The sequence below is a fragment of the Nelusetta ayraudi genome, unplaced genomic scaffold (genome assembly GCF_046127955.1).
Source record: "Nelusetta ayraudi isolate G7.1 ecotype Tasmania unplaced genomic scaffold, CSIRO-AGI_Nayr_v1 ptg000016l, whole genome shotgun sequence".
Lineage (NCBI taxonomy): Eukaryota > Metazoa > Chordata > Actinopteri > Tetraodontiformes > Monacanthidae > Nelusetta > Nelusetta ayraudi.
In genome coordinates this window covers 7,938,987-7,953,198 of record NW_027466066.1, presented here as the reverse complement: position 1 = coordinate 7,953,198, position 14,212 = coordinate 7,938,987, and the positions used below count along the sequence as shown (strand labels likewise).

Sequence of the window (14,212 nt, the reverse complement as noted above, 5' to 3'; positions counted from 1 at the left end):
AACCGACTGGAACCACCTGCCCAGTTGTGTAATATGCATTTTTTTTTCCTCACCAGATTCCCGCGTCCTTCCGTGGACCGCCGGGCTCCAGGGTCCCGAGCCGATGCCGTTGATGGCCTGAACTCTGACCTCGTACTCGGTCCACTCCTCCAGGTCCTCGATGGTGAACTCCCGCTCCAGCCGGTCCATGATGACATGGGAGAGAACTCCGCCTTTGGTCCCTGCTTTGGAGTACTGCAGTCGGTAGCCAACCAGGTCTGGGTTCCCGTTGTACTCCCACTCTGGCAGAGGCTGAGAGTAGAAATACACATTTTAAACCGTCCCCGTTAAGGCATTAACATCATCCCATCAGGGTGCATCATGAAGCCACAAGGTCCCACTTGAGAATAATTTCACGACAGCTAAAAGAGAGGCATTGTCTGCGATAATGGCTCTCCTATTAACAGCGTTATCTCAACAATAATATCGAATGCACCCGCTGCCTTAATGTTTTTCCAAGATTTATTAAGCAGTACAGTCGCGTAGCCGATCTCAAAATTACGGCTGCCGCACCAGGCGTAAGTGCAGGTTTGAGTGATTTCAAGTAGATTAATATCGAGCCGTAAAAATAAGTCTGCCGCTCTGAGTGACTTGCTTTTCCCACCGCTCTATTTAACACCGACACACGGCCGTCATAAAGCATAAGTCAGAGCAGATTTCGGTCTTATGGCCCCGCCGCCCAACACGCCCCACCACCGCCACCGACAAATGGAAGAAAAAAAAAGAAGGTTGTATTCTTACAATGACGTGGGGCTCACTTCAGACTGAAGATTGCTGCGGCTCTAAAAGTAGATCGTAAATTTTTACAACAGTTCAATCTCCACGAATGAGCTGCACAGCGGCGTGCCACTCATTTGTAAAGCCTCGGCATACAGCCCGGCGTCTCTCTGCTCCGTGAAACCCACTGAGACGATGACACCGGGAGCGGCAGTGGTCAAGGACTGCAGGCACGCAGTCGTACCCAATCGTTAATTGCGCGCATTTTCATCTTACTTTGGCGGGTCAGAGTGGGAGACAAACATCCGCGGGAGGAGAGGAGGTGAGGAGGGGAGGAGGTGGGGGAGGGCGACATCGGAGAATGATTGAATGACGCACGTTCAGGCTTTGTGACGAGACGGAGAGTAGCGAGGTGAAGGCGATGGACACGGAAAAAATAATTTTGTGTCGAAACTTAGCAAGAAAAAAGATTGGACTGTGAAGAGCTAAATCAACTTGATTTTTTTTTTTACAAACTCTCTCTTTAGAGAAAAATTCTTGCTTATCTGTACCAAGGGCATTTTAGCACAAACATGATTTTCCAAACAGAAACGTCAAATGGCTTTATATCCATGTATGCAAAGGTCTACGTCAGTCCTGCCAACAAAAAAAAAAAAAAATCCCAGATGAATAAATGTACATTTGGAGGCCAGATAATCTCAATCAGAAATGACCCCACTCAGGAAACTCACCACCCAGCGCAGCCACAGGCTGGTCTCGCTGGCCGTGCGCAGCGTGACGTTGGCGGGCCCGATGTCCGGCGGCGCCTGCAACGTCTCGATCTTCCTGGAGGGCTGACTGGGAGGACTGGTGCCCACGATGTTGACCTGACGCATCCGGAACCTAGGTGGGCGAAGTGGAAAATGATTGAATAAATAATTAAATGAAAAAGCGCAGCTAATGGCGGATGAATCGCTAAAAGGTGGCGGCGCCAACGAGGGGTGGAGAGGGGGGTGGGGGTGGGGGGGTTGGGGGTTCATTGCGGCGATATGGTGAGGGAGTCGATTAGATGACTTAAGTGCTGATAATGACGCCCGGAGGGGAAGCTGTGTTTTTTACGGTGGCAGGGAATGGAATTTATTTATAAGTGGAGAGCTAGACTGAGTGAAATTAACAAGATAAACGGCGATGGGTTTCTGTGCAGGTTATCAGATTTTCTTTCTTCTCTCTGAGATGAGCAGATATGCAAGAATCAGCAATTCATTATCTGTTTGTGTGTGTGGCTCACCTGTAGAAGGTATAAGGGTTCAGTTCCTGGACCTCCAGCGATCTGGCGTCAGGTTCATTAGACAGCTGATGGACCAGCAGCCACTCCTCATTCTCTCCTATTATCCCAATCTGAAACAACACGGTGGGCAAATTAGCTGCCGCCGCCGCCGCCGCAGACACAATCTCCCAGAAAACAGGAAAAGAAGATAAAGGGGACCTGTGTTGTGTCACCGTGAGCGTCACCGCCTTACCTGAGCCTCCACCTGCCAGCGGGAGATGGAGGTCTTGCCGTCGTAGCCCGGCTTAAACTGCAGCGCCACCGATCGGGGGCCGATGTTGGAAACGGCCAAATTAGTGGGAGGGCCGGGCAGCTCTGCGGCAGAGCGGAAGAGGAAAGCAAAAGTAAAGCAACCTTCGACATCAATGCAACAACAACAAAAAAAATCTTGATGACTCTCGGTGAGCGGAAGGGACTAATTTTAGAAATCTAAGCGGGGCCGTCTGAATTAATTAAGGGTTCAGCTGGCTGAGCTTTTCTGTCTGACCTGGCGGCACGCCGGAGGAGATGGTGGAGGCGGAGAGTTGTCCCTGGCCTTTGGCGGTCATGGCTGCCACCTGGATGGTGTAGGTGGTGAGAGCGGTCAGCCCCGTCACCTTGTACTCCTGAGTCAGGTTGGGCAAATAGTGGGTCACCCGCGTGTTGGTGCGGTTGAACTCCTCCCAGGAGATGCGGTACCCTGGAAGGGAGGTGGCGCGGCGCAGGTGCAGAGAAAGGCAGAGAGATGAGGTTTAAAGATTCAGGTTTTATGCAAAGAATGAAAAGAAAATGTCACCAAATATGATAAAAGTCCATTCTCGACTCTATTTCCATCCCATTACTTTTTCAGCCCTGGCAATTAACCCTTTATGATGTCACAAAGGGCACAGTGACGTCTCATTTTCCGTCTCCCAGGTTAGTGGCACCACCTTCAACTCACAGCTCAACTTGTTTCTGTCCCCTCCTAAAGATGTGGAAGGTCCAACTAAACGCTAGTTTCAACAGGAAGTGAAAACCAGAGCTTTTTTTTTTGCAGAGGGCTCCAAACAGAGGGCTAAATATGATATTTAGTCTCCAACGTTAAAATCGCTACCTGTGAGAATTCCATTTTTCTCTTGAGGCTCCTTCCAGCTGACTTTCAGTGAGGTGTCCAGAATGTCGGTGAAGCTCAGGTGTCCGACAGCACCAGGGGCTGGAAAAAAACAACAACAAACAAGTGATGAACAAACAGCCTGACGTACGAATGAGTCGACAGAACCCTCCGTCGTGGACACATACTGTCCTCGTGTGTGCGTATCCGCTGGGGCACACTGCGAGGGCCGTCTCCTGGAGTGGTGAAGCACAGCACCGACGTGTAGTACTCGGTGAACTTCTTCAGACCCGCCACGTAGCCCACGTGGACGCTGTCCTGGAAGTTGGGACGCACTGTGACCAAGGTGACCTCGCTGCCGCGGCTGGGTTCCCACGCCAAGAGCTAAAGAAGAGAAGCAACAGGAAGTCGCCGACTAAACTCAGAGGGACGCGTTTGAGCTAAGCTAACATTAGCCTAGCTCAGAATTAATTGTTATTTGTTAATTGTTAAATAGTTAAATAATTGTTATGCTTAATTGTTATACACCTGTGAGTGCTTAAATTTACTTTTTGTGTGTATGTTTGTATGTAAGCTACCGGATGTCTTAAATCACCCTCTAGGATGAATAAAGTATTTCTCCATCTATTAGCTAATAATTAGCTCTATCTATTAGCTAATTTTCAGTCACGGAAGAAACTGCCCCCCTCGTTCTCAGTGTGCGCTCCTGCCTCTGACCACTAGAGGGCACCACTTGACAGAACGGCAGCGCTCACCTTGTATCCCTGGTTGATTCCATTGATAAACTGCGGGCTCGGGGCGCTCCAGGTGAAACGCACCGTGGTGGAGTTGACAGCCTCGGCCTGCACGTTCCCCGGCGGGACAGTGGGCACTGGCGCGAACAGAGAGAAAGAGAAGAGAGGAGACAACAGTGAGGAGGTGTGTGGGAGGGCGGAAGGCAGAACACAGAGAGAGAAGAAGAAGAAAAAAAAAAAAGCAAGCTTGTGCAGCAGTCCAGCCTCATTTATCCAGCGTGAGAATCCGCTTTAAAGTTCGGGTCTCACTCGGGGAGGCGAGATGGCGCCAATCAGAGCGAGTGTGAGAGCGCTCGCCTCGGGCGGCTTCCAGGTGAACCCTGCAGCGTTTTGTTTGAAGTTGGCACAGGGTGGTGATGTAACGGAGGGGGGGGAGGGGGTAGGGTCACGCATTAATGAGGTCGATTGTCCACTTTTCGGTCCCCGTGCCCTCCGAAAATGTGTTCGGATGCAGCGCGATCCGTCCCCGTGGCCCTCAGCGAGCTGAGTGATGGGAAGCATCCAATTAATGAGAGCCGGAGGGGAGAGAAAACAACACAACACAAAGCACGAATGCCACGTTCAACGACAGCGACTCGGATGATGAAATTAATATTCAATATTTGCAGGGAAAGTGTCAAGGGTGGGGAGGGGGGGTGTTGAGAGTGCATGAGGATTAAAAAAAATAAATAAAATATACAAGGAGATATTTGCCAGACCTTGCAGGTTCAAAACTTTGACTAATTAAACACCACGGTTCACAACAAATCCACAACATTTGTTTATTTTGCGGGGAGCATCAGGCTCTGATTTTGATCCGCTCATTAATTTATCGGTTGATGGGGCATCACAGGAAGCGTGCGCGAGTTTTCCAAGGAGGGTTTTTAACAATGTGGCGCGCCAGGTAGAATGCATAATGTTGGAAGCCTTCTCAACTCAGAGAGCATGAGGGAACCTGCACGGATGGAGGCCGTCCTTCCACAAACACACACACACACACACACACACACACACACAGATACACATCAGTGATGTGTGTGTACATATATATATATATATATGTACATATATATATATATATATATATATATATATATATATATATATATATATATATATATATATATATATATCACTGATTCATATTTAGCCTTTGACATTCCTTCAAAATAAAACCGTTTCCTTTTTGAAAGGGCTTTTTTTTCTATTAACAATCCCGGGACATATTGCTGCTACTCTCGGCAGCGAACCTTGCCGAGATTGCTCAGTTTATCACTACGGTCATAATTGCTCTGCACAGTGACTAGCTGTGGGAGCCTGCTTAACGCTTGCTAGCTAGCTAGGGCTACGGCTAAGGCTACATCATTATCTTAAATTACGGGTCACAGTGGGAATGCCTAATTGCATTTGCGCTGCTGCTGAATTCAATTCCGATGAGTAACAAGCGATTAGGCCCAATTCACCATGTTAGTAATGAATCAATTTCCTTGAAAACTTGTTTAAAATTAAGCCTGGAACAAGTCCGAGAGGCCTCACATGCGCTCTACAGGAGAGCCGCTGTATGATTTGATGACCACGTGAGTTTTCTTTATGATGGTTTTCAGTGGAGGAGGCATACTTTAAATATAATGAAATTATTAACCTGCGAAAACTTTGATCATCAACTTGAGTATCTTATTAGTGAGCAAAGATTTTCAGTAATCAAAACATGGTCACCCTAGTCTTTGATGGACATGACTTGGAACGTTGCATCATTTTTGATGGACTGTACTTTCCATACTGGTTGGAGAAGCGGGAATTGGGTCAATGCAGGGAAAAAAGAAGGTGTGTTTCATCTAGCTGGGGATGCGAGGCGCCACTGTTACATCAAATGTGGAACGAGACCGTTGCGCATTTCAAAAAGAGGGATTATCTTCCCATATTTTGCACTATCCTCTCCCTCAAAAATGCACCCGGCAGCCAAGCGGGTCTGCCGATGCTGCCGCAATCTGAGTTCGGAAACTGCTGCCTTGTCTTTCTCCGAACGGCCCGTGTTGGTGTTGCATCGTCACAATAAAAGCACACACCATCTGGGAAGTTGCTGTGGTGTGAGTATAAGCGTATCCATGACTGGAATTACAAGCCATCCTGCCAACCTATATGAATGACGTACTCTATCTGACACGGATCTATACGTTGCTTCCGAATGTACTGCAACATGCGAAAAAAAAAAAAAAAAAAAAATCAAAGAAGAAGACCGACACACAACCTGTGAAATCGAAATATCTGCTGGTTCACTCTCAGTTACAGCGGCAGCAGGGCAGTGAGGAAGAATAAGAGGAAATGGAAACAACCATTGCTTTCCCTTCCTTTCCCCCTTTTCTAACAAAGGCCCTTGAGAATATTTAGCGAGCCTGGCGTGAAGGATCTCTGTTCCTGCAGTGGATTTAACATGACAGGGTTTCGGAGATATGTGAGCATGTTAAGCCTTTCAAAGCTTTACATGCGAGTCAAAGAAAAGGAGCCAAGGCAGCGTATCAGAGCCGGCAGAGATCTTTCCCGGTTGCAGTGTTTTTCTGCGGCTCGGCAGCAGCAATACGACTTTTCAGGAAAACCCCTGGAGACAAATCTTTCACGACTGCAAGTACTGTATATATATATATAAGTGTAGTTATATTGAAATATATATTAAATTCACAAATTCAATTCTCAGATGCTTGGCTAAGGAAAGACGAGTAATATCTTAGTGGGCGCAGCAGTCCAAGCTCAAAGAATTAAACTAAAACACGTACAAAAAAACAAAGCTTTACTGAGTCCAAATTCACAAGTGTCAGTGAGGGCCGCTAAAAATAAGCCCTCGGAATTTTGCTGTCACAAAGTGGCTTTCAAACCCATCACATTCCGAACAGACATGGTGTCAGGGAACGTTCAGTGACGGCGCCGCTGTGTGCGAAAGAAGTAACTATCAATTTAATGCCGGGGAAGGTGCGCGACGTCAGGGTCTAATTTTATTACCCAGCGTGCACAGCGGGGGGAGGATGGAAGGGGCGTTGGGGGCGGGGGGGCGGGTATGTCAAACAGCGGCGGCGGCGACGGCAGCTTTTCTTCGGTAACATTGAAGCAAACGTCTGACGCACCTGGTAGTTTAGCGGCAAAATCAATTAAGAATGAGACGTCGTCGCGGCGTTAGCATCGAGCGTCTCGCTTTTTCGTCGGAAGGTTGAACGACGCCTGTTTTCTTTTTTAATATCTTCCAGGATGTGCGGAAACTCAAAAGGAAAATGCATATGCGTGCATATATACAGAAAAATAGAATAGAATGTAGAGACGAATAAAGATACAATCTGCATTGAGAGGCTTTTTTTTCTCCAGACACAATATACAGAATTTGACTGTGGCAGTAAATCTTGCTTGACACAGATTGATGCCGTGTGAATGTTTGTAATATTCTGATAATGACACTTCTCAGAGATTGTCCTCTCCTCTGCGATTGCCACCATCAACCTGTACTCAGAAACTTTCATACGCCAAAGGCTGAAATGCATCGCAATGAATGAAACAAAGGGATGTCTTGGATCGATGGCAAGCGGCGGTGGACTTGGCCGCAACACGAGCAGACTTTACCAAGACTGAACGTACCTCTATCACGCAAGAGAGCACGAGTGTGAGACCAAAACTGACTTTGCTGATTGTTAATACGTGTCAGTTAAGTTAATTCTACAGAGGTGAGAAAAAATCTTTCACTCCAATTGCTGGCTCCTCGAGTCAGAAACACACACAGGGATCACACACACACGCACGCGCACACACACACACACACACACACACACACACACACACACACACACAGAATGTACCGAACCTCACTTTCCACACTGTCTTACCTAACGGATCTATATTTAGGCCTTGAGACTATTTCACACCTTCTTATTATGAAAGAGAGAAAAATCAATCAGTGCAGAAGACTGACAGTGAAACAAATTTCTGGTGATTGACCTCATAGCAGCACTTTCAGCTGTAATGAAAGAGCTTCTTTTTTTTTTTTGTTCGCGGGGGACCGGGAACAGCGGGCCAAACCTGCTGCCCGTCTGAAAATGAACAGAACATGGGACCTTCAATATAGATGACGACGGCTCCTGCGCTGCAGTCAAGTCACCACGGGAATGCGAGGTGAGGCTGATGCTGACTAATAAGCACTTGATATATAAATATTAGCGGGCGCCTGTTGGGATTCTACTTGTCGATGGTAGCCGAGAGTGAAGAGGTGGAGAAAAAAAAAAATATAAAATGAAAAAAGAAGCCCTGTCTCTACAGTTTAAGTTTGATCGCTTAGAACAGATGATCGGTTTGAGCATCAGTCTCATTTCTACGCCGCAGGCTCAACATCACCCGTGGGGGGAGAAGGGAGCGGTGAGGGGAGGGGGAGGAGGGGGAGGAACTGATGCGAGGACACCGCTGGTAATGAACGGAATCTATTAAAAGCGAGCTAATCCACGTCGGCGCGGCAAGATATTAAAATGCGGCGCCTCGCCGGGCAGCGGCCTCTTTCGTTTGAGGTGGGAAAAAAAAACAACTCCAAAAACCCCCCCCCTTCCCAAAAAAAAGAAATCAGGACTGCAACACGGCGCCGGCTCACCTCCCTGCAGCGTCCACTCGGTGACTTTGTGGCTGTAGGTACCCCTCCCCGCACCGTTATAGGCGGCCACCTCGATCTCGTAGTTGGTCCAGATGATGAGGTCCTCCAGGAGCAGGCTGCTCTGGTCCGGGTTGGTGATATTTTTCATCTGGCAATCAACTGGGAGCCCTGACAGACAGTACCTGGCAGTGGAGGGAGGGATCGATACGGTGTGAGTGTGTGTGTGAGTGAGTGTGTGTGTGTGTGTGTGTGTGTGAGAACACATCATGACAAAGACGTTACATTGCAAATTCCGGAGTTAATCAAGTGAGAGTCATGCACAATCATTCATAGCACGGTTATGATGATGGAAAAGAAAAAGCAAAAAAAAAAATAAAAATAGATATATACATATTTGGTGGTCAGAGGCCTTCAGATGGCTGGTACCTCTCAGAGAAAGGCAGCGAACAAGATATTGCTCTATATCTGCTATCATTGCTAGCCGCTCAGTATGTCTCCTTATTGCACTTTGTGTATACGTGGACATCAGCAAAGTACTTAAAATGTGCGCGTGAACAGCGTGCACAAACACACGACAAATTACGTCGCAATGCAAATTCCAGAGTTAATAAAGTGAGAGTCATGCGCAATCATTCACACCGCGGTTATGATGATTGAAAAGATAAAAAAAAAGGAGAAAAAAGAAGGAGCAGATCGGAGCGCAGACAACAGATGAATGGAGTGGAAGGTATTTAATTGGAAGCAATTATTGGGGAAAAGCCAAATGGAGAGGAAAGAAAAGGAGCTGACATAACAGTTATTATGGTGTCTGAGCGACACCGACCCAGACGGCCTGTCACGCTCGCCTCACCTGATGATGTAGCCCTGCAGTGGACCGTTCTGATGGCTCTCAGGGGGCGGCTGCCACTGGATCATGATGGACTGATTGGTGCGGCCGCTGGCGATGACTGTCTGTGGGGGGGCGCTGGGAGGCTCCTCGGGGAGGGTCAACCTGTGCGCAGCGGAGCAGATACAGAACGGGGGGGGAAAAAAAGACAGAAGAAGAAGAAGAAGAAGAAGGAGAAGGAGGAGGAGTGGGATGAGAAGGTGGAAGGCGAGACAAGGAGTGAAAGATGCACATTAATTATTAAGGCTTTCTGCATATTTCCATCCCGTTTCATCACATGCATTAAATCATAATAAAAGTCTCTCTGTTTTTTTTTTTTTTGAGGGCCGTAAAGGAAAGTTTTGCTGGGATTCTCTATAACGCGCTGTCCGCAGAGGCAGGGACGTCTCGCTGTGGCACGGCAGGGGATCAAAGGGGGCACCAAGAAAGAAAAAAAAAAGGCAGAAAGAAGAGGGGGAAGAAAAAAAACGGTGCTGCTGCTGCTGCGGCAGCGACGGCGTGCGTTGGTGAGGCAGATTTAAAGGAGCGCGGCGGAGAGATCCAGGCAGACTTTTCCCTAAAGTCAATTTGAGATGACATCTTGATTCAACCCCTCCCCTCAGCGCCCCCCCCCCCCCCCCGCACCCCCCCGCCACGACTCCTGGAGGAGATGAAGCGTAACAGTGTTTAGGATCAAAGAGCCGTCCCCAGAGAGGCCCCACCCCCATTTTTTTTTTCGCGGGGGGGGGGGGGGGGGTTCAGCGCAGTCGCCCTTGTGTGTGTGTGTGTGCGCTCGTGTTTCAGTGACTGAGTGCTGCAAAAAAATGAACGGAACGGAAAAAAAAAAAAAATCAAGAAAATGAAACAAAGTGAAACCTGATGTGATCGCTGCGGTCAGTTCAGCTGTTTATACAGGTACATACAGTATATACACGCCATCCTGGACGAGATGCCAGTTCATCGCAGGGCCACAAAAAAGACAAACTACCCTTCGCACTCACATACACACCTACGGACAATTTACCTCAAATGCATGTTTTTGGATTGTGGGAGGAAGCTGGAGAACCCGGAGAGAACCCACGCAGACACAGGGAGAACATGCAAACTCCATACAGAAAGGTCCCTGGTACATACACACACATGCACACGTTGACTAAGCCAGTGTTAGCGGGCAAACTGCAGCGGTAAGAGCAGCTAGCCTGGCCAACCTTCAATTTTCCTTGCACAACAGACAATCTGCACCATCCTCCTCCTCCTCCTCCTCCTCCTCTTCCTCATCTGCTGTGCCACGTGCAAGTCGACATTCGCCGGCAGGAGCCTCACACAAACCTGGCTGGCATTGTCGCTTGCAAAAAAAACAACAAAAAAAACAAAAAAAAGCCCACAAGCCTGCCGCGGAACTTTCCAGCGACTCTTTATTGACAGCAGTCACCAGCCAAGTAGAAGTCGGGAAGAAGCTGGCGGGTCTTTAAACGCGCGCAGGTGAACGAGCGACTTGTACAATACGAGTTGGAACGAAAGCAGAGGATTTCTAGCACTTGGCGGAGAAAACGCTGCGCCTTTGGTTTTGCTGCAGCAGACGAGTTGAGACAAAAAAAAAAAAGGGCGGATGCAGGTGAAACACGATAAGCTCGTTTTCTACGTCTATGTGCACGTTCCCTCCATCTGCGTGGAGAGAATTTGCCCCGAGTTCTGCCTGAACGCCGAGCTCTGCCTCGCCTCTTTCAAGCCTCTCTGTATTTTGCTGGTGAAGAGCACCAAGAGGAGAGTTAATAGGAGGGAGAGGGAGGGAGCTGGGTCAGCGCACCCATCAAGTCTTCACAAAGCGCAATTTCAGCTCATTCACAGTTTTATCTTGGAAAAAGAAGAAAAGGAAGAAGAAAAGGAAGGAGAGAAAAAAAAGTGTCGGCCCAACTCGAGGTCGACTCGTCTCTCGCAAAGTCCCGCTGGAGCGGACACCAAAAAATGTGGACTTAAAAAAAAAAAAAAAAAAAAATGAAAAAAAAAAGATTTTTTTTTCATTAAACTTTCAAGACCAGTATGGAGGGAGAAAGTTGGAACCGTTTGTTCCAGGGCTGCAACAACAAAAAAAAAAAAACACGGACAAAGCCATTCACACACACACACGCACACGCACACACACACACACGCACACACACACACACACACACACACACAGTGCTGGACTTCCAGGCTGCTGGGAGGAGCGAGGCGGATGCCGACCTGTCCGTCTCCTTGCTGAACTGGCCGCGGCCGACGTCGTTGACGGCGCACAGGCGGAACTGGTAGGAGCGAGCCGGGATGAGGCCGCCCACGGTGACGCCGGCCGACTCCGGCTCGATGTTGGCCAGCAGGACCGTCCACGGGGCGTCTTAGGGAGAGAGAGAGACAGAGAGAGAAAGAGAGAGAAAGAGACAGAGAGAGCAGCAGCTGTGAGGAGCCAAAAGTAGCTGGCAAACCACCTTGTCAGGCCATTAAATCTGCCGGAAAATGTTCCCTTTATCCCCCTAAAAACACTGCAGCTGGTTGAAAACACAGTCATCTATTTTGTATACACCCCGGTTTGGAGAGAAAAAAAAAGCTGATTGAAATGCAATTATGCAAAAAAAAGAAAAGAAAGAAAAAAAAAAAGAGCCCAGATCTCATCTGCATCCTCAAATTCATTTTCACCCTAATGAGTCGCCATCTCCTCTGCGCCACCGCCAGGAACAGATGAGCGGACCGCTCCACTTCCCGACGCCTTTTTGATTTTTATCAAGTTGAAAATGAACAGGGAGCCGAGCGTCGGGCCCCTGATCTTCTTTTTTTTTTCAAAGCATTTTTTGAATAATTCGCCTGCCTACTTGGCAGGGAGAGGCATGCAGGTGGCGTTGACTGCAGAGGTACCAGACACAAGGGCGGCGCCGTGGAGACAACGCGTTAGCGCTTCAGCAAGAGTGCGAAACACAGGAAAAAAAAAAAATCTCCTTTGAGGTGACGGGCGGCTGCGTCGATCATCAAACAGAGAAGCTGGTCGAACGACTCACTGTTCTCCGAGACCTCCAGGATGTAGCGGATCAGGGGGCTGTTGCCATCAAAGGCCCGGGCCCACGTGAGGTTGATGGCCCTCCGCTCCGTCAGGCTCAGAAGCGCGATCGGATTTTCTGGAGCGTGGGGGAGCTGCCTGCATGCACACATATATGAAAATATAAATATATATGTACAAATAAACAAATATGTGTGTGTTTGAGGGACAAAAGTGATAAAGCGAAATAGAATCAGACAAGAGAGAGCGGAGAATAACAGAATTAAACAGCCAAAACAGGGCGGCGAATATTAGAAGCTTTGATGGATTAGAGAGGAGAGCGGTGATAAACCACGACGACGGGGAAAACAGTCATCCATCACGGCCCCCGGTCCTCTGACGTGAATGAGCGAATAAGGGGAGGGGAGGGGAGGTGAAGAGGGGCGGCGGGAAGGAGGTGATAAAGAAAAAGTGGAGAGATAAGGCGGCGGCGACAGAGGCGGGGGCGGACCTGACTCGGAGGTGGGCGCTGCGGGAGTCGTTGCCACCCACGGAGGTCACCCTGCAGGTGTACGTCCCGATGTCGCCCGACCACGTCTGGGAGATGTGCAGGGTGCCGTCGACCTCCTGGCGCAGGCGGGGCGACGCGCTCACGTCGATGGCCGCGCCGCCCTTCTCCCACACGTGTCTGAGGAAGAGGAGGAGGAGGAGGAAGAGGAGGGGAGAGTGGAAGTTAGACACACATAAGCTGCGTTTCCGTTACCCCTGGAATTGCGCAAAACCAAAATATCGCAATAAAAACTGGTCATGGAAACAACTTGGAAAAACCTTTCAAATATGGCTAAAAGGTTTTGACGCTCTCATGAGATGCTTTTCCAGATGTATTGATAGAGAAGCATATCGCAAAGGTGTCACGGAAACACTTTTTTCGCATTTGCATGTCACCGGACGTGATTTAGGTGGTCACGTGACCAGTTCACTTCAAGGGAAAATGGCGGCTTACGTTTGGACGGAGGAGGAATATTTTTTACAAGTAATCAAAGAGAAAAACACATCAACCATTCTGGACCGCAAACAAACCGAAACAAACAACAGCAAACGTGGACAAAATTTTTTATGAGAATAACGTCCCGCGAGAATTAAAATCTCGTAACTCTCGAGATTTTGCGAGAATTACGGTTTACGCGCTACTCGCAGTTGTACTTTGTCGAAATTTTAGAATTATCACTTTTACTTTTATTTGTAATGGAAACGCAGCTATAGACACACACACACACACACACACACACACACACACACACACACACACACATGCACATGCACCACGTTCTTACCACTCATCTGGATCGAGCAGTGAATTAGCAGCCGTGCATATCATCCCCCCCCCAAGTATTCCCCGACCAGTTCGCTCATGCATAACATTAATCCTAATTTTTTTTTTTTTTTCAACTGCAGCCAGTAAATTAGCTTTGTTGTTGTACGGAGCTAATTCCCCAGCATAGACAGCTGCAACCAGGCCGGTTACCACGTGGGCCGACTCATTCGGAAATATTGCAGAGGTGAAATGAGAGGCGAGCTGCACGTAAAGAGAAAATGTGTGTTACAGATCGGAATCAACGCGGGAAAAAAAATGGAGGTTAAGGAGGTTAAGCGCAGGTAATAAAGCTTCTGGTCGCGTTTTTTGCAACGTAAAAAGCCGATGACGGACGACCGGAATGAGAGCCAGAGTGCTGCGTGACACTTGAGAGTTTGAAAACGCGACTAAGACAAGGTCTCGCAATTCAATAAAGCCAACGAAAAGGGACGTAACGTATCAAAATGTCA

The 14,212-nt window shown here is 48.3% G+C and overlaps 2 protein-coding genes across 2 annotated transcripts in view; one reads left to right on the top strand and one right to left on the bottom strand.

Moving 5' to 3' along the window:
- The window catches only part of LOC142887035 (BAR/IMD domain-containing adapter protein 2-like), a 224,197-nt gene that overhangs the window by 6,131 nt on the left and 203,854 nt on the right, over positions 1–14,212 (top strand). The gene's annotated exons all lie outside the window — the stretch shown is intronic.
- sdk2a (sidekick cell adhesion molecule 2a) overlaps positions 1–14,212 on the bottom strand; it is a 102,217-nt gene that overhangs the window by 16,291 nt on the left and 71,714 nt on the right. Inside the window, exons 13-25 of the mRNA XM_076023586.1 lie at positions 12,900–13,076; positions 12,411–12,547; positions 11,608–11,755; positions 9,370–9,510; positions 8,520–8,701; positions 3,887–4,002; positions 3,320–3,515; positions 3,135–3,233; positions 2,550–2,741; positions 2,256–2,377; positions 2,024–2,133; positions 1,488–1,638; positions 54–291 (exon numbers count right to left, since the gene is read on the bottom strand). Of these exons, the coding sequence (XP_075879701.1) occupies positions 54–291; positions 1,488–1,638; positions 2,024–2,133; positions 2,256–2,377; positions 2,550–2,741; positions 3,135–3,233; positions 3,320–3,515; positions 3,887–4,002; positions 8,520–8,701; positions 9,370–9,510; positions 11,608–11,755; positions 12,411–12,547; positions 12,900–13,076 (2,009 nt within the window). The remainder of the gene's footprint in view (positions 1–53; positions 292–1,487; positions 1,639–2,023; positions 2,134–2,255; positions 2,378–2,549; positions 2,742–3,134; positions 3,234–3,319; positions 3,516–3,886; positions 4,003–8,519; positions 8,702–9,369; positions 9,511–11,607; positions 11,756–12,410; positions 12,548–12,899; positions 13,077–14,212) is intronic.